The sequence below is a fragment of the Ruditapes philippinarum genome, unplaced genomic scaffold, assembly GCF_026571515.1.
Source record: "Ruditapes philippinarum isolate M1 unplaced genomic scaffold, ASM2657151v2 ctg9161_1_1_1_1, whole genome shotgun sequence".
Taxonomy (NCBI): Eukaryota; Metazoa; Mollusca; class Bivalvia; order Venerida; family Veneridae; genus Ruditapes; species Ruditapes philippinarum.
The window spans coordinates 49,207-70,083 of record NW_026858421.1 but is presented as its reverse complement, the minus strand read 5'-3'; the positions used below and the strand labels follow the sequence as shown (position 1 = coordinate 70,083).

Genomic DNA, 20,877 nt, shown 5'->3' with positions numbered 1-20,877 from the left:
ATGATTTGCGCAAACGACATTTTTAACTTGTAAAAATCGTGATGAATTTGAAAACAACATTTTTACTTGTCAAGTTCGTGATGACGGTTTAAAAACGCATTTTAAATCTTGTCTTAATGTCATGATTACATGCACAAAATATGTCACTTGCACAAGTCATTATTATACTTTGATAAGTTAACATGTCTTTTGCACATGTCATCACGATACTTTGACAAGTTAGAATGTCGTTTGCGCAAGTCATTATTATATTTTTACAAGTTAAAATGTCGCTTGCACAAGTCATTGTTAATCTTTGATAAGTTAACATGTTGTTTGCACATGTCATCATGATAATATATAACAGCCTCTGGAATAAGTTTGCAAATCCGGAATTCTTACAAACTCAACTACCCTCTATTATAAAAATTCAAAACAATACAATAAATCAGACAGTAAAGGATGGAAATAGACGATTATTGACCGTTTGTACAACGATAGCACAAAAAATAAGCGTGTTTATCCCATGGGCTTTTTTTATTCTCCCATTGTATTGTTCGTATCCCTATGGAGCTCCAGTTAGATTAAAACCCAATTTTCATATATTGGGATTAAAAATCAATGGGAGAAAACAAAAATATTTTCCGAGGTATTTTTACATGTATTGATTATTCTATACTTTTTACGAGCTTGTAAGTATTGAGGGAACATATTTTAATAAATATGCAATCCTTCCATTTGCGGAACTTACCCACTAAGAAAATGGGAGAAATCTCCCTAAATCATTGTAAATTAGAATGGGACAAAATCCCTTAATACAGCGTAACTGAAAAAATACCCCATAACAGCTTAATGGGAAGATAATATAATGGGATGTTTTGTTTTACAAATCTGACAGAATGTTTAAAAATTCAAAACTTTTCTAAAACTTAATAGTCGCTACGGACTTTTTAAAATAAAAAATGTCCGATTATTTAATTATTATTTTATTTGTTTAGTTATTTATTAAAGTAACCTGAGGGTTTCAGTTGATGAAATTATCTTTTGGAATATAGAACAAGATTTCTGATAGAAATGGTGATTATGTAGAAATAATGTCGTGTGCACAAGTCATCATGATACTCTGACAAGCATGCTGTTCGCACATGTCATCACGATAATTCGACAAGATAACCGGTCTTAAGTTCACATGTCGCTTACACATGTTGTCATTATACTTGACAAGTTAACATGTTGTTTGCACAATTCACCACGCTACTTTGACAAGTTAATATGTTATCTGCACATGTCATCATGATAATTAGACAAGTTAACATGTTGTCTGAACAAGTTAGCATGATCCTATGACAGGAAATGATGTGAATTGCACGTAAATTTGCTCAAACGACAAAATAACATCATTGTTTGTCAAGATAGCAAAAACATAAGTCACATAAGACAGTCATGGCGTTCCTAACTGGATACATGTATTTACGTTTTTTTTTCTATAAATACTTATTTTTTTTCATTGAGTGGTATGAAAATGAATATTTCGTAAGTAGCCGTAGCCATGAGTAAAATATGATATTTTTTATTCCACAAAATGAAAATATATCATGTTTTTTACACAAAAACATTGATTTTTCTGTTTACATTATACATTTTTCTTTTTGACATTACGATTTGAAAGAATTTATCTTAAATGTTTTGTACTGGTATAATTTAGAAGAAAGAGTTCCGGCAAGACACCCTTGAAAATACAGAAAATATGTTTCACTGCAGTGAAAAATATTTTTTTTAAAAAGAAAATACGCATTTTATTACATCAATATTTCTCAATATTTTATTTATTAGTATATAATAAAAAGTTTTCATTTCGAAATAAACTGTAGGGATTAAGATAATGGCGGAAATGTTTACCACATTCACCGTCCGATAATCATTCAATCGATACGCCATTGCTACTATTCATTATCCGAAGAATGACGTAAAGGGCCGATAATATGCGATTGATAAACAATACTTTCGTGTAATTCATATTAAGTATGTGATTAGAACAAACATGAACACAAAATACTCATGTATCGTAAACTGTTTTGCATTATAAGCCTTTTCCTTTTACCAAGGCTATTTTGAAAAGGGAATGCTAACTCTTTCCCTATTCCCTTACCCATCATCTATAAATAACACTACAGAAAGGGTGTCCTTTTTACCATTTTTGTAAAACAAAAACAACAACAAAAACAAGCAAACAATCAAAATATTAAATGTACTTGAATCTTTTTAAGTAACAGTGCTTCTACGATTCAGTGATAAGCCAGCGTAATAAAATAAAATAAGCTTTAAGCTTGTCCCAAATAATGTGATGATAAAGAAATTTGAATCTTGCTTAAGAAATAAATCGCAATAAAAAGGCTATATACAAGACAGTGTTAAATTGTTAATTGAAGAAAAATGCATTGCCGGATTAACAGTTTCTTTTACAATAGAAAAAATAATTTTTATTATTTCATTAGATTAAATTTATCAAATAAATTGTTATGCAATCATGCCATTATCGACATTTTTCTATGTTCAAAGAATCCGAATAAATACAATTCTTTTATAGCAGTCATTGAAACAAATTAAAAAAAGATTTAAAACTTACCATAGTTTGCTTTGTCCGAGTTACATGTGTATCGGTACAATTTAAGTGCAGGTTTTCTTCTTCTCTTGGCTAAACTTTCAATTTCTTTTTCCACCGGCTGAACACACATACCTACGTAAACCATTAATGTTAAACTTAAACAACACACATGGTATTTATCTAAAATAACACCATTGAAAGACATTAATTACATTATTAAGCTACCAAAAGGACATAAGCTTAAACTATGTCAGATTCTGACAAAACCTTTGTGACAAACTTGTTCAATGGTATAAAATAAAAAATATCATACTTTATGACAAAATATACGGGCAGATATTGTGACATTTCCTTGTGTTTATTTATTTTTGATTTGACATTTTGAATGAATTACCAACAACGCCACATCTTCTAAAAATAAACAAAGAAATAAACAGAAATGATAACAAAACTTACTTTGGAAGCACCTGCACTCCTTCGTATTTTTCCCGCATTTGTACAAGACACTGTTGCCCCTATTTTGACCAGTTCCATATATCTGAGTACAATGCTTATCTGTAGAAAAGATTTAAACAAATTGTATATGTTTAACGTCAAGATGTCTGTATAAATTAGCAAATAAAGAAGAGCAAAGAAAGAAGTAGGTTTAAAATATCTTTATTATGGTTTGGAACAGATTGGACAGGTATTTTACTGGTGAGGAGAGTAATGAATAAAAAGTTTGCAAGTTCTTCAATTAGGAGGTTAAAATGTATTTAGCTTTATGAACAGACACCCATTCTCCTAAATAGGAATCTTCGTGACTTTCGCTATTGTTTAATGAAAAAAAATCCTAAATGCTCTTATATAAATAAGATGAACTCATTCAAAATTAACAGAACAACATACACTTGGTTTTTATTCAAACTGTTAATCTTTGCTACAAAATATGAAACTATAGAAAGAGAAGCGAAATCTTTATCACTTCCGGTAAAATCATATTTCATGATAATGGACACCCCACCAGTGTTACCAATTTTATGCAAACTGACTGACTCATGCGTAATGTCCTTAAATTTTCAGTTGCTTCACAGGGATAATCAAATGTGAAAACAAATGCATGTGTGCAAGGCAAAATTATATCCTGAATTTGATATTAATTCAATTGGTTTTCAATGACTGTGGGAGAGAGAGAGAGAGAGAGAGAGAGACGGAGAGAGAGAGAGGGGGAGAGAGAGAGAGAGGGGGGGGAGAGAGAGAGAGAGAGAGAGAGGAGAGAGAGAGAGAGGAGAGAGAGAGAGAGAGAGAGAGAGAGAGAGAGAGAGAGGAGAGGGGGGAGGGAGAGAGGAGAGAGAGAGAGAGAGAGAGAGAGAGAGGGAGAGAGAGAGAGAGAGAGAGGGGGGGGGGGGAGAGAGAGAAGGGGGGAGAGAGAGAGAGAGAGAGAGAGGAGAGAGAGAGAGAGAGAGAGAGAGAGGGACACAATGTCACATCACGGACGGCTAGTATCACAAAAAATGAATGCTACGCAAGAGAAAATAATAAGAGATTAATACACGGCAGGAGAGGGCCGGAAGGTGATAATCGGCCCGCAAAATGAATAATGGACCCGAGGGCTTTAGCCCGAGGGTCATTATTCATTCAGGGCCGATTATCACCTTCTGGCCCTACTCTGACGTGTATTAATGTCTTTAATACACTTGGTAAATCTAATAGATCTGGTAGCATTAAAAAAAAACAAAAAAAACAAAAACAAATAGGATCTAGATCTACTTTGAAGTTCTTTCGTTGAAATTCTTGTCTACTGTACTCTTCTACTGTTCTGTACAGATGTTTACTTTTTGTGTGTTCAAAGCAGTAGAATCTAGAAGCAAGTTTTATTTTCATTTTTTTTTCGGAATGAATTTGTCGTATTATTTCTTCAAATTTCAATAGTAACAAATATGTGTTTGTACTAAATACGCTTAAGCTCTCACAATAAAAATAAAACGACTCGTGCTGACAACCTACTTTCACTTACACAGTTATCTGTTTGATGACGTAAAATATGACGTCATTGTTTCAGTTTGTGCACGTGCACATGTTCTGCGGGCTGATAACTAGTTCTCGGCCCCGGGCCGCAAACTCATAATAGGTCATGTGACACTCATAATCAGTTGAAATCATAGGCAATTTTGTTACTATATATAGTAACAAGTGTATTAATGCTCATTTGCTTTAAACATGAACTATCTTTATCTCTGTTGACAATAAGTATAATTATAGTAAATAAGTATTCTGCCACAATACTATTTTTGTTTACTTTTTGCTATCTTTATGAAACATAATTGCATGTCCAGCTGTACAACATTTAACATTGCCATGAATCCATTTTTAAACATCATTAAACACATGTTTGTCATTTGTAAAGGATTACAAAATATCGATTTCTCTGGCGTAATGTCCTTTAGTTTGAATTTAGTTATTCTTGTCAATACATGGTTTATAGTCATATGCCTTTTACCGTTGATTCAGACATCAAGTGGTTTTTTTGTCAGTCCTTTTGTGGAAAAGCTAGAGAATAATGGTATTTTTTTAATTCAAGGAAAGTCGGTAATCTTGAGCAACAGCAAAGATATGAATAAAATGTGTTAAAATCGACCTATATTAAACAACTAAAATAAACAAACCTGGGTTGTAGTAGTCGTATACATAAACTGAAGACGGTTGTCTTGAACTTATTTCTCCATCAAAGTGTCCTTCAACCGGAATATGAATTTTGTCTCTTTAGAAGAAATCTGGTAAAGTATAAATGAAAACATAAGGATTACTTGATGTACACTTGTATTAAATGTTATGTCAAATAATAAAGATATGCTCACTCTTGAGTAAAATATGTTAATAAAAGAAATTTATTGAAATCAAATTCTTACTGAATATGACTAACTTGAATAAAAGAATGAATAAATTATGTATTGGAAGCTGTGTTCTCTATGACAGGTCAAGTAAAGTTGGTCTTTTCTTTATAAAAAACTGCCAGTTTCTTAATGACACTATATATTCATATTGTGACCACGTACAGTGTGTAGGATTGCAAAAATAACATAATTATCTACTTTGTGTGCCGTCAAAATATTTTTTTTTTATTTATAAAGAGGTCATATAGTAATTATCAATATTTTTTAATATGAATTTTGAGAAAAAATATATTTAAGGAAATTTTGAATAGATGATTTCTTTATTATATAGGATGATTTTTATGCACCCCGAAAAATTTCGGGGGAGCATATAGTCTGCGCCTTGTCCGTCTGTCCGTCCGTCTGTCGTTCCGTCCGTTGTCTTGTCCTGAGCATAACTTAAAAATCCTTGGAGATAATTTGTTGAAACTTCATACAGTGGTAGAGGGGATTAAGGGGGAGTGCAGTGTCAAAGAACCATATCTCTATTTTGCCCGCTTTTTGAATTATCTCCCCTTATAGAAAAATCTTGTCCGGGGCATAACTCTTAAACTATAAGAGGCATCAACATGACACATTGAAGGTGAATAGATCTCAATGGGTAGATGTGCAGTGCATAAGAACAATAACTCTTTTTGTCCTAATTTTGGAGTTATTGCCTTTTGTTAATTTTAACACTTTGAACTTTGTACGGAATATAACTCTAAAACTATGAGAGATATCAAGATGAAACATTGTTGGTAAATAAATCTCATTGAGTAGAGGTGCAGTGCAAAAGAACCATAACTCTGCCTTGCCTTATTTTGGAGTTATTGCCCTTTGTTTATTTTTACTTTTTGAAGTTGTCCGGGACATAACCGGGAAATTATAAGAGATATCATCAGGAAACTTTGTATGTTGATAGATCACATTGATTAGAAGTACAGTGCAAAGAACAGTAACTCTGCCTTGCCTAAGTTTGGAATTATTGTCCTTTGTTTATTTTTACTTTTTGAAGTTATCCGGGACATAACTGGAAAATCATAAGAGATATCATCAGGAAACTTTGTAGGTTGATAGATCGCATTAATTTGAATTACAGTGCAAAGAACAGTAACTCTGCCTTGACTAATTTTGGAATTATTGCACTTTGAACTTTTTCCAGGGACATAACTTTGAAACTATGAGAGATGTACTTTCCTGTGTCCAAAACCTATTCGGGGAGCATCACCCGGCTAAAACGGGGCTCTTGTTAATTGACTTTCGGCAGTGAAAAATTGTGAATAATATTAAGGGTTTTCAAACAGGTTTATATAGATCTTCTTAACTCCATAAACAAAAGAATGATATTCATTAATATCTTGAGTACTCGTCTTTTCATCCTAAATCTTGTAAAATACGTGAACGTGAATGTAATGTATTAATAAGGAAAAGAGGGATTGAAAGTAAAAGGTGGAGGAAACCGTAGATATGGGACGGTTTAAAGACCGACATAACTTCTGGTATTCTTCCGCCATTTTCAAATCTGATCGAAGGTTTCAGATACTGTTGAATAAAGAATCCTTAATAATCAAATGACTTCCTATTAAAGATTGGTTTCTAATTAATGAATTGATGCTATAAATAAATTGTGTAGTGGTAAAGGGTTTATCGTCAGATATATTTCAATCGTGTACGAGTATTTTCCTCCACCTTTTACACCCAATCCCTTTTTTCCTTATTAATACATTACATTTACGTTTAAAAATTCATTGAAATTTCTCACAGCTGGGGTTCTGGGTCAACTGCCCTTGATATCAGGCTGGTCGTAATCGTTGACTTTGCAAGTCACTTGATTTTGCTATCTTTATAGCATTATAAATATAATAACAAACTATCAACTTAATCACATGTTTTCTAGTAAAAAGGGAAATGACATTTTGATAATTTCATAGTAAAAGTTAAAGAAATACAATTTTCGTTGTACCTCGACAATATCTGAATGCCAATAAAAGGAGTGTATCTTAAATAAGTGGAAATATCGTCGGAAATTATAAAATTTATTTCACTCGTTGAAAAGAATAATTTAATGCTCGCAAAAGGCTCTCGCATATTATTTAATTCAACTCGTTCAATAAATTCAGCGCTGAACCTGCACTCATTCAATATTTTATCCTCCATATAATACTTTAATTTTGTTTTGAAAATGCCACTGCAGCTATTTTCCTGCAATAAATATATTTATTTAAATATATTTAACAGGCCGGGATAAATATATTTTAAAGTACCCTCCTGCAAAACAGTTAACGGTATGATGTTTGAAGAAAATGTTGACGGACAGATGGATATATGAACAGACTGTGTGTGATCACAATAGCCCAACTTTAGCAGATTGTGCATTGTTGAACTTCAGCAGCAAGGGAAATAAGAACAAACCTCGTGTAAGTAGAACACAATAAAACCTTTCCCGTCAGATGGCATTTCGTAGTGTGCAATGTTTGTGTTGTTCTCTTTAACGAGCTGCAATAAAGAATGATTTTTTATTAATTTGAAGTATCAAATACATTTTAATTGTTTTCTTACGAACCATACTTTCAGAACTGTTAAACAAATCATTTATATAGTTATCTGCCATGTACAAACTAATCTTGTTTTAACCTTTTAACAAATGTCTTACAACCGTTTATTAGTTTTCTTAATATAACATGAAGGCATGTGAAGAGACAGTATTTTTTGAACTTTTTGAAATTCTAATTTAAACCAAAAGCATCATGGCAAAGTGAACACTTATCACAAACAGCAGAATAATTGTTTGTTCATACAAATTTATTTTAGTTCAATTGTGTTGGAAGCTTTTAGCTTATTGAAAACTTTTGAGCCAATTAGCATTAAGCAATGAATGTTAAGTTTTTAACTCAAGTAAAACAAAAAGGTCTTGCTCCTGACTGGGTCCAAATCCACGCAGCCAACAGTAATTCATTAACTCGTTAACCAATCTACCAAGCCTCCACTGAACTTTAATTATTTAACACTTTACTCATAGAAGATAATCATCTACTTATTAATAGTCATGAAAAGACCTTACTTGAGTTATTTCACATTGCTTTTGACATGTTCATTGCGAACATGACAAAAATGCATGTATTGTCCAACAAAATTAAGATAGTTTCACTTTATAGTTACCCTAAAAATCGTTGACTAAGTTTGACTGACATGGATCATGACATTAAATGGAAAGTGTAAAATCACACTACTGACACCTAGAACCAGTGTGAGAATTATTTAGTCATCAAGAAAAATTTGAATAACAAAATATTTACCTTTTCTATATCAGACTTGATCACTTCAACACCTGTTTCTAGTCCAAACTTCACAATAGACATACCATATGTTTTATCATTCTTAGAGCTACAAAAATACAAATAAAACATCTTCTTCATACTTCTGCCACCAATGACGACTCAATTTACAATCTGTTATTGACAGAATAAGTTAAATATCTTAACAAACTTTCAAGAAAATGTCTCAAACACGGTATACATGTATCTGTGAATTTATATTCTGATGATTTCACAGTGGCGCAAGGTTATGAAAAAAAATCACTTCAGCTTATCTATAAATGGAATCGAACTCTCAATAGAAATATAACGACCCATTGTAAATTGACTGTACAGCAAACTGCAATAATACACATATTACTTAAAACGACAATTTATACAAAAACTGATATTCAAATTAGGAATTCATAATGTACGGAGTGTTAACGGACAACTTTGCTCAGCATAGTCTCGATATGATCTTAACACTTTCTGTATAACTTTACAATACAATTCATATATTAATATATGACCTTCAATGAAAATAAAATACTATAAAATGAACGTTACCATTTTACAAATGCAATCATTCATCGTTTTTGATACCGAATTTAGAATGTACGACTGGTGCATATTGACAACTTGTATCTTGTTAAAACGTCGATCTTTAACACAGTTTTTTTTTTGGTTTATGTGAGCAAACAGTCCACCTTACCCACTTTCCTGTATAATTAAGAAGAAATCACCAACTACTAGCAAGTAGCCAATTACTTATTCATCATGATTTCTGAATCAGTGGTGATAGACAAATAACTATTAGACTCAATGCTCGAAAGAAAATTTATTCTGACAATTTCGTCTTGCCCGACGATCTTGGTAGCGACCTCTGGATGACGGAGAATCTGATAGTGTTAGCGACAGACACATGTTTCATCTTGTCAGCTTTCAATTTAATGTGCTTCCTTAAAAAATACATATTTTTGTGATGCTTACTTAGCCAAAAGCTTATACAGAAAATGCTTACCTTACGCTGAAACGAATGCATTTTTTCTGAGCTGTCGCATCGATACGGATGTCTGTGTTTCTTTTCTTTCTTCCAAAGTTACTGTTTATCTTAGGTTCTATTTCTGGCCGATCTCTAAAATTATCGCTGTCGTAGTCATCATAATCGTAAACGCCCGCACAGTGGCCACACACGTCACAGTTTCTATAAACCATAAAAATACGTTAGTGCTATATCGTGCAATATTGAAAGGTTTTGATGGTGGGTATGTTGAAAAATGATTTCTGTTAATCACAAACTTAAGTTCCTTGCTCAATTTTACTCGAGTTTAGGTACCTTCATGCACTGCCCTTTCATTCATTTATCTTTGAATATTAGTGCAGTCAAAAAGAGATAGCTTACTCTTTTTCAAAAATAAATTGAAGTCAATTTATTCAGGAGTGCGTGAGACGAATCTTATCGGAGTGAGTTTGTCACACATTTGAAACAGAAACAATAGAATACACAGGAGAGCTGTCCAATAAAACAAGATTGAAATCTTTCAGATTGATTTCATTCCATTCATGAATTGTACTAGAGGAAATAAAGAATACAAACCTATTCATAAGCTGTATGTTATTCTTTCATCCCTATAGAATTATTTGAAGAAATAACCAAGATAGGTTTTGAAAATACAGAAACATTCAAACAAATCGTTTTCAACGTTTTCTCACTTGAACGTTGACTACAAAAATAGTTTAAAACGTTACATACAGTGATTCAAACTCGATTATTTTCGGCTAATAACATTAATTCAATTTATTAGAAAACAAATATTTAAAATATCTCCATGATAAGTGCATGTCACTCTTATCTGATTGAGTATGTCACACATTTAAAACAGGAAAGTTGAAACAACAGAATACCGTTTAAGTTATGTGTCACGCATTTTCATTAAAAGTTCTTCTTAACTGATAGCCTTGATATGTTTTTACTTTATATACAAATATACACAGTTATATTTCGGAACAAGTTTATCTAATAAACGGAAGTCGAAAAACGTTTATGTTTTTACCTTTCTTTTGCCAAATTGGTATCAATCGGTAGATCTTCCATCTCTTGAACATCAATATCAGTGATTTTAAAGGGACAAGATTCTTCCGCAGTGGCTGGCCTGTTATAACGGAGATCAATTGACATAACTGCACTTCCAGTTCCCTGAACTTTTACCGTAAGTTTGTTATCTTTTGTCTCAACAGGTAACTTTTAAAGAAAGGAAATAATGTTTTATTTAGTATGCCATCCGGTTAAAAGATATACTAAACTCATCTTTAGTTAAATATTTTTTATGCACAGAAATGTTTTGAAATCTATGTAATTTTCAACTGAAAATATTTTAATCGCAGGTCTTTTCTTCAAAAACTGCCAGTTTTTATAATAACATAATATTTTCAAATTGCGACCACGTATAGTTATAGAGTTTAAAACATAACATATCGACTTTGTGTGACTTCTTAACATGTTTATCTTATATTTATAAAGAGACTATAACACATATTCAATTTCACTTTCGTATGCCTTCCATTTTTTTCAAAAGAATATTTTTGTTTTCAAACTTTGATTTGTTCTGATTTCGTTTTGACACACAAGGCATGCACTCACACACGCACACATCAACACTGCTTAAATCAAATTGTAACTCTTCAGATTTTAAGTATCCGTTCATTGACAATACTTCGGACATGCATGCCATAAGCATGAATAGGACTACAGATCTTCAAAAGAGCTAACTACTAATTTCATATTAAAGAATCAATCACATTGGTTCCTGTCCACAACGACTAGAGGTAGTTGAATGGGATTAAATGCCATTATCAACTAGGCCACTGTCAAAATTTTGAAAATATGTCTTACCTTTGATATATTTTTTAGTAAAATAGCGTTTTCTTTAGTTACTCTTACTGATGAAAACATCGTGCCGTCTGCCGAAAAGAAAACCTTTAGATTAACATCTGGAGAATAGGTAACGATGCTGTACTGAGACAAAGCTTGCAGGCCGACCACTGTATCCTAGACAATTGACAAAAACATTCAACACTAAATTTCCAATTCTTTTGCAAATATTCTGTATAGGATTTAATGGTTTGACGTTATAAAACAAGGCTTAACAACAATTATAGTAATAACAAGGTATTACACAAGGTTAATCCACTCGCCTTGAAGAAGTTACATAAATGTTATTACTTGGTCAGAGGAAACTCTGAAATGCCGTATAATTAAGGTCATGCTACTAATGCTAAGTACAGTTTCAAAGTAAGACAAAAAGAGTAGTTTTAGTATAACTATTAATATGTGATTTATTCATCTCGTTTCATTTATGTCAGTGTTTTAACCCATTACTTCATAAAGACGTTTTGTCATGCATATACGTCCCCTTTTGAGGCATCAAATGGTTACAAATTGCTTAAGATCTGATGTTAAAAAAGTGATCACTCTTTCGGCGCCGTGCCCTATCAAAAAGATACATCAGGGGGTGCCAGAAGGGGGTGTTCCCCTTCTGCTTAGGGTTTTGAAGAGGGACAGAACCCCCTTCATCGCCAAGAAGATTTAAGACTTGAGAGGCTATAATTGGCCTCAGGTCGAGCAGAGGGTAATGTGTAACAAATGCTGATAAATATTTGACACTATTTTAATTCATTGAGAAGTTGCAGCACTTTGAAATCAGTGTGATGGATAAATCAAAGCAAAATAGTGATTTTTGGCAATTTTAAGATGCCCCTTAATTGCCGTGGTAACATGAAATTTAATGATATAATAAAATTTAAGATTGGGCATGCCGTTACAAAGGCAACGATTCAGTTAATATTTGTGCCAAAATTGATGATTATTGAAGCATCTTTTATCATTTCATAACAATTTGAACTTGTAGCAGGAGGATTTCGAATGACAACAGTCATTTTTACAAATTGCTTACAGAGTAATTTCTAAATTCCCGTCAAATTTCCTGCTTTATCTTTGTATTTTAACTCCGCTTAGGTCAAATTTGACTTACCGAGACTCCTGTGTAGTCGAAAAGAAAATTAAAGTCCCATATTTTTTTTATCTCAATTAGTCGAAGTGTAAAAACAGCCGACTGATCAAAGGTCGGCGACATCATGATGAGATGTTGTCACTCGTGATTCACATGTTTCATGGTAATTTTAAATCCCGGTCATCATGTATTTTCATAGCAATTTGAACTTGTAGCAGGAGGATTTCGAATGACAACAGTCATTTTTACAAATTGCTTACATAGTAATGGGTAAGTTTGAATAAAATCATTCAAGTACTTTTTGAGTACTGCTCTAAAATAAATTTTGAAAAAGAGGAATAACTCTAAAAGAAGGTATAATTGAGTTATTGTTCTTGCACACTGCACTTCTTAATTGTGCTTTGTCAGTGTCTTAAGTTTGCAGAACGTCCCTCATGCACTGTATTAGTTATGCGTCCGACAGTTTTCGAGAAAATCCAATAAAGGGAAAACAATCTAAAACTAAGCAAGGCAGTGTAATTGAACTTAAACACTTCACTTTCTTCCTATGTACTCTGTCAGTGTATAAAAGTTATAAAAACATTTTCTTTTGGAGTTGTGCTCCGAACAAAATTTTACAAGTAAACCTAGTAACAGGAAACAACTCTTAAAGTAGGAAAGGAAGAGTTATTGTTATTGCACCCTGCACTTCCTACTTATGTGCTATGCCATTGCATAAAATTTTGAGAATTCCTCAACTACTTTTGGTTTGGAAAAGTAAATCTGAAAAAGGGGAATTACTTTAATAGTAGGTAAAGGAGACTACAGTTGACCCTCAATAAGTCAAAATCGCTCTACTCACAATTCCGCGTTACTCGAAGAATTTCTCAAGTCCCGTCAAATTTCCTACTTTATCTTTATATTTTATTTAACTCCGCTAAGGTCAAATTTTGACTTACCGAGACTCCTGTGTAGTCGAAAAGAAAATTTGGTCCCGTCAATTAAAGTCCCACATTTTTTCACCTCAATCAGTCGAAGTGTGAAAACAGCCGACTGATCAAAGGTCGGCGGCATCAAGGTGAGATGTTGTCACTCGTGATTCACACGTTCCATGGTAATTTTAATTGCCGGTCATCATGTATTATTAACACGTCGTAAAAGTGGCTTTAATCGGTTTCTGGATTTAATTGGTTTTAACAGTTAGATAACTTAATTAAGATTTAACTACATTTCTTAAAGAAATTTGACTCGTGCCAGTCTAACAGGTGTTAGTCGAATAACAGCCTATTATCAACTTAAAATGACATTTGTATAATTAATGTTCCGTCATATTGCATACATTAATATGTATTTCCGGTACACGATAGTTGCTACTTTCGTTTTCGTCCGATGTTCAATTCAAGAAATAAATGTGTAATAGTGCTTTTATTATAATGATTTGTCATGAGTGCTTATTAAAAACATGTGCTTTACTGATGAATACTGACAAACTTGCATTTTTATCATTGCTACGAATGTTTATGTTTATGTTTCACTATTAATATACATGTATTAAATTTTGAATATTTTTTTTTTCTTTTATAATTTGTAGTTGTAAATATGAGTTACCGTCAATTCAACGGTTACATGTTGCAGCATTGCCGCTTATAACAATAACAAATCTACTTCTTTGCACATTCAATCAGGCACATGTACTAATGTCAATGCAATGACGGCAGATCCACGTTACTTGAATTCCGTTTCTCTCGAAGTAAAATGCCCAGTCCTTTGGATTCCGAGTTACCGAGAGTCAACTGTAATTGTTTTTGAACACTGCACTTATTTCTTCCATGTGCTCTGTCATTGTATGAACAAAATCGCTCGAGTACTTTTGGAGTTATGCTCCGGACACAATTGGTACGGACGCACGTTAAAAATTGGAACGGACGCACTAACGCACGGATGCACAGACGGAGATCATTTCTAATTCTTACCTAATATAGATAATAAGCAAGAGGAGGAATTGAAAAGTAATTTCCATGATGATGATAATTATAGTAGTAGTGATGATAATAGTAATGATGACGATGATATTGATAATAATAGAAGTAAAAATGATTATGACAATGATGATGTTGATGATATATGTCGTAATTATAATGATAATAATAATAATAATAATAATAATAATAATAATAATATAATAATAATAATAATAATAAACATAATAATGATATTATTATTATTAATAATAATATTAAAAATATCAATAATGTTAATAAAATAATAATTATAATAATAATAATGATAATACATTGTAATAATAATAATGATAATAATGATAATGATGATAATGATGATGATTAAAGTAAAAAAATAAGAAATGTGTAATATAAATAAAAGAAAAAACAAATTAATCAAAATAGTAAGATAAACAGCCGAATAATAAACATCATAATTTTAACGATGTGATTTTAGAAAATGAATATGTCTATCAAAGTTACCTGTGTTGTTCTAAATGGTCCTGTAGCATCTCTTTGAGACGTAAGCCAACTTACAATGGACGAACTTGTTTTTATGTCCCCGAATTGCAACAAAGCAAGAAGGGCGTACGCTGTTGTTTCTATAGCATAAGCGTTTGCTGGTTTACCTCCCGGATTTCCCCAGAATGTACCCTCTACAAAAATACCAGTTTTTACACAGTTGTCACACCACCGAGTCCAATTACTATACAAATTACTAGTAATGACAGAATGAAGATAAATGCTTATTTCTAAAACAAGATGAAGATATGGCATTAGAACATTGATAATAAATTAATGAATATGTATTTTGCTTAATCACACTTGATATAAAGTTTTAAATCCGTCAATGTTTTAGGTGAGATCAGTAGTTCAAGGCTTTAGGTCTGGAATCCAAATTAAAAGAAAACTAACCCACAAAGAGTGAAATATATCAACGAGTATTGATTAATGCATTGTCAAAATAAATTTAAAAAAAACGGAATAAGAAAAGGCGATTGGAATAACTTACCCGTATCATTTCCCTTAATGTCATGTAAGTACTTCAAAAACGTATCTGTCATATTGCTGTCGGACATGGCTAAAGCATATGTACTAATTGCCAACAGGTAAGGATTGTTCTTTAACATGTCTTCTGAAAGATTTTCAAGGATCTCAATTGCCCTGTTGACGGTTACACTAACATCCTAGAAAAAAAGAAAACGATGTCCAAAAAATATTTCTTTGATTGGTTTTCAGTTTAACAGAAACGTTAAAGGGCCTCCATTTAGAGCGATTATGGTGTCATGGTGTGGGAGACGACTGAATTTTGTTCAATTTAATCAAATAAATTCATTTTTTTACAAAGACTTTACAATTTCTTTGTCATTCTTAATCACTTTACTCAAAATGCATAGAAAAATGTTCGGAAAAATAAACCCTTTTTTAATTTGTGAATAATAATAAGTCGACTTGTGTTGAAACGTCTAATTAAATCGCATTAAAATCGGTCGATTAATCGGGGTTGCGTTCATTGAAGTTGATCTTGTTTATCATATGTTACACATCATGATATCTCTTTTTGGAGGCCCTTTTTTACGCTTCCGTACAGTTGTTTTATTCTCGAATTCTTACCGGCAGGTCAGAAGCAGTTAGGTAAACACTGCAAGGTCAGTCAGATGTGAAAATAATGTATAACAGAGTACCATCGAGAACCGTGAAAACAAAACTAAACTAAAGGCAACTTCCAGCGGGTGCTCCGTTCGAATTTTCATTTTCAAAGTAAACTACAGTAGGAGAGAGAATATTTTTGTAAAGACTCATCATAGAAAGTATTGTTTCCTTGTACAAAATATAACCTATATTTGATATTTGACAATGAGAGCCAAATATTAATTGACAGCACGTGTCCTAGGTCATAGGTGTTCTTTTATCCAAGAATGAATTAATAAATAAAAAGTAATTTAAGCAAGGTTAAATAGTTGACATTGACAGCTATGATTTGAATGTAATTGGTACTTTCTTAAAAAAAACTGCCAATTTTTAATGACACAATATATTTATATTGTGACCAGCTATAGTGTGTAGTATATAAAACGTAACATATCTACTCTATGTGAATTAAAAGTATCAATTATCAATATTTTTGATATAATATTTGAGCATAGTTTATCTTTATGAATCATTATTTTATCTATTCTTATATTTCTTAGAGTAATTTATTTCAAAACTACTTTCAAATAATGAAGTAAAACAAGTCTACTTAAACAGCATCTTATAAAATATGAAAATTATTGTAACAAACTCAACACTTACAGCATATCTATTACCACATTCTTGTAAGGTAATCAGTACAAAGGCTGTTAAGGTATGATCTCTTTCATTAATTTGTCCCTGTTTAGGATAAATAAACAGATAAACTGGCTATCATTTTCCTTCTCAAAAATAATAAACATATTTATATGGCTTTCATTTTCATCTTATTAATTGTTCATTTTATAAACTATAAACATAGCTTTTAGTTTTATTTAAAAAAAACATAAAGAAAGCTTTCATCACCATCGCAATAACAATACACATAACTTGCATTTTCAATTGATGAATTTTAAACATATAGCTTTGATTTTCGTTTCATGAATTATAAACATAGCTTTCATTTTAATACTATAAACATAAATTTCATTTTCATCTCCGAAACGATACACAAAGCTTTCATTTCATAAACAATAAACACAATGTCATGTTAATATTATAAACTATGAAATTAACAAAGCTTTCCTTTTCGTCTCAGCAACTTTAAACATAGCTTTCATTTTCATTTGATAAACAATAAACATAGCTTTCAATTTAATACTACATATGAAAACGTAGATTTCATTTTTTTTTCTCAGAAGTAATAAACAAAGCTTTTATTTTTATTTAATAAGCAATTAACATAGCTTTCATTTTCATCTACACATTAGAAGTGATGCACTTCAAAAAGTCAACTACCAATTTTGGTCATGATTTATTTATATTTACAATATTTCAATATTCCGATATAAATCTAATTTATATATAACTTGTTTAACATGCCGATTGTGTGCAAATTGTTATCGTTGTTACTTAATCTTATTAATTTAAGTATGAAACTTAATTGAAATAAATAATCAAATTTTGATCAGACAGCCTCGTTATCAGATTAAAAATTAAAATTGGTACAGAATTTTATCTTTAGCTAATATCTATTGAATGTAAATATTTGATCTTACTATCATTTTTCGGTCCATAACTGGCATTTTATCAATAAATGATCCATCAGCTTCAGCATGATTATTCAGCCAATCAATTGTAAGTTTTACATCTTTCTCTTGATCAACAGCATCATCTACAACCTTCTTGGCTTGACAGAACACCTTGGCAACAAATGCTGTGAGCCTATCACATAGTATAATAAAGAGGATATTGGATGAGTGTGAGTTCAATACTGAATGTTTTGAACGAGTTAAATAAATTAAGTAATGGACTTTCTTTAATATAATATCATTTTTTATGACAAACTCAAAATAAGTCACATGATTCCGTTTTTTTGTTTGTTTACGTTATGATGTGAGTTTTAAAATTGAAAAAAATTAAACTTTACACAATAGTTTTTTGTATTTAAAAATGTTACTCGAAGTTCCTGGAAGTAAGAAACTATAGTAATTACAATATTTTATAATCTACAGTCTTACCAAGTGCTAGGGGTTCGGTATCGCCAGGCAGCATATGATCCGTCGGCTTGCTTGAATTGGGAAACCTCTCTGTTTACACCTGTAAAAAAAACACTTCCAACATTACAAATGTGTACTTTGCTTGGGAATTTAAGGAAAAACATTGAAGAAAATAAAACATGAAGTTTCAAGTAATGATGAAGTATAACTTTCTTCTGAAAAACCATCAGATTGTAAATGACATGTTATGCTCTCATAAGACCATTTGATATTTGAAATCATAAGACCATATTTGAAATCATATTTATCCAAACAGAAATTTATAAAATACAGGTACACACTTAAAACTGTAAATAGATACCATCTCTAATCCATTGATTTCCTTTTGTTTCTATGTCAGCGGTCTGTTGTTTTGTTTGTTTTAGGTAGGTCATTGCGTATACAGTTGGTGCTAGTCTGATCATCGTCTGCTCACCGCATCCGGCAGGTTGTGAAAACAAGGAATCAACACCCTCTATGATCGTATTGACAATATTAGCCATCACACTACCTGTTGATTTACAGATAAGACATTAAACTATCAATCATCGGATACAATAAGTATAGAATTTGTATTTGTTTATTTTTTGGTCAACATCATATGCAGTGACGATCATGCCTGTACTTTATACCAGTATAAAGCCAGTCCGGCCTGCGCGCAAATACACGCTGTATGGACCTCCATTACTATAGTTAAAACCACGATGCACATTTAGTGGACTAACTTTTTTTATATTTAATGCAAATGGATTAGTTGGCAAAAATATTATGACGATTCGTTTTAAAATGAATTGACTTTTATGCGCTTACTTTGGATATATGCAGTGGCCGACCCCGTCTGAGAAATACTATGTTCTGGGAGAGTTAGATCTATTTCGTATTCTCGTTTGTCCCTGTCTCGTTTAACTGAAGTAATAAGAAAGACAAATGAGTCGATGATGAAGCATTCCATACATACAGAGAAATTCCTACAACTAAGGGATAATAAATGTCATTAAAGGAAAATACTTCAATTTATTTACTTAAATGCCCATTATGCCTCAGAAATGCTATCATTTTTATTTCATAAAAGGTTATCATTTCTTTTGTATCTTTATAAAGTTTTAAAATAGTCTCATTTGCCATATAGATGACCTTTATTTTGCTTCCCTTGCTCTTTTGGCAATGTATTAAATTATAGCGATTAGTTTTATGTATCGAAGTCAAAATACTACTTTATGACTCATAATTGCACTTCCGTCAGTTGTGAAATATTTGTCAGTTGTGAAACATCTAATATGCTGTAAATCCATTATTAAAACATTTTTTACACATATATGACATTTCTATAGGTTAAAAACAATATGGATTTCTGAGGCAAAATGCTCCTTTAAAATGACATTATATCTATTCAAGATAAAGAGTAAATGGTGAATGTTTCGATAAGATAATAACAACTTTACATGCTGTCGTTTTTTGAGTCTTTTTTTCCAATTTTATAATAAAAGTCACCTGAGTAATCAATAACACTCACCAACATAAATTTCTATAAAATTACAAATATCCTTCGGAAATTATCTGTCATGTTCATATATAAAAAAGAGACTGGCATTTTTTATGGTTTGGGTAGCTTTTTTAAATATTTTATCCTAAACATTTTGTAATTTTCAATAATTGTTCAATCACCATTAAAATAGTCAAGCTTTTGAAATATACAACTTATTTATCTTAATTTGATATGCAAACAAGTAAGTTTGGTATCACTTTACGAAATTTGTATGTTTCTTTGTCGTCATGAAAGAAAAATCGTTAAGATGTGTCACACACTAGATAAAGGTGATTCTGGTATAAGAAAGATCTCCCAAAAGCAAAGAAAAACATGTTTAAGTGTATATCTGTCTCAGAAAAGAAAATCATTTCATTGGTCTCAAATTGTAATCAAAACTCATGAATCCAAGCTCCCAATATCTAGAAACAAGAGAAGAAACATAAGAAAAATAACTAAATGAATGAAATAAGAGGGCAAAAAGACAAGATGAAAATTGTTGACATTTAATAAGCAATGTTACCACTAACTTACTGTCTTTAACTACACGTTCCTCATCATTTTTACAATCGTCTGTCTGATTCCTTGGATCTAAACACACAACAATTATTATTTTTTCTTCAATACCCTCATTCTGAAATACAGAAAACAGTATAAAGATTTGTTTTTTAGCTTGCAGCCACGGCTGCAAGCCATTTGTTTTGGAAAGTTGTTCCGGTTAGGTTGTTTCCTGCTTACGTTTGTTAGTGCATGATTAAATGGGAAACCATTCTATGTTTCCGCTACAATCGTTCCAATCGCAACTTTTCGGCCTTTTCCGTCACTATTCGGATTAATGATAATAGCCGAGATAGTTCCGATTGCAATCGTGACAATTGA

The 20,877-nt window shown here is 31.7% G+C and overlaps 1 protein-coding gene across 1 annotated transcript in view; it reads right to left on the bottom strand.

Moving 5' to 3' along the window:
* Window positions 1-2,579: 2,579 nt before the first annotated feature.
* Window positions 2,580-20,877, bottom strand: part of LOC132753159 (complement C3-like) — a 53,234-nt gene continuing 34,936 nt past the window's right edge. Inside the window, 17 exon segments of the mRNA XM_060743601.1 lie at window positions 2,580-2,716; window positions 3,041-3,139; window positions 5,230-5,295; window positions 5,298-5,337; window positions 7,891-7,974; window positions 8,775-8,862; window positions 9,796-9,978; window positions 10,829-11,016; window positions 11,668-11,823; window positions 15,247-15,419; window positions 15,776-15,950; window positions 17,059-17,136; window positions 17,994-18,159; window positions 18,456-18,534; window positions 18,796-18,984; window positions 19,284-19,379; window positions 20,533-20,632. Of these exon segments, the coding sequence (XP_060599584.1) occupies window positions 2,595-2,716; window positions 3,041-3,139; window positions 5,230-5,295; window positions 5,298-5,337; window positions 7,891-7,974; window positions 8,775-8,862; window positions 9,796-9,978; window positions 10,829-11,016; window positions 11,668-11,823; window positions 15,247-15,419; window positions 15,776-15,950; window positions 17,059-17,136; window positions 17,994-18,159; window positions 18,456-18,534; window positions 18,796-18,984; window positions 19,284-19,379; window positions 20,533-20,632 (2,082 nt within the window). The 3' untranslated portion in view covers window positions 2,580-2,594.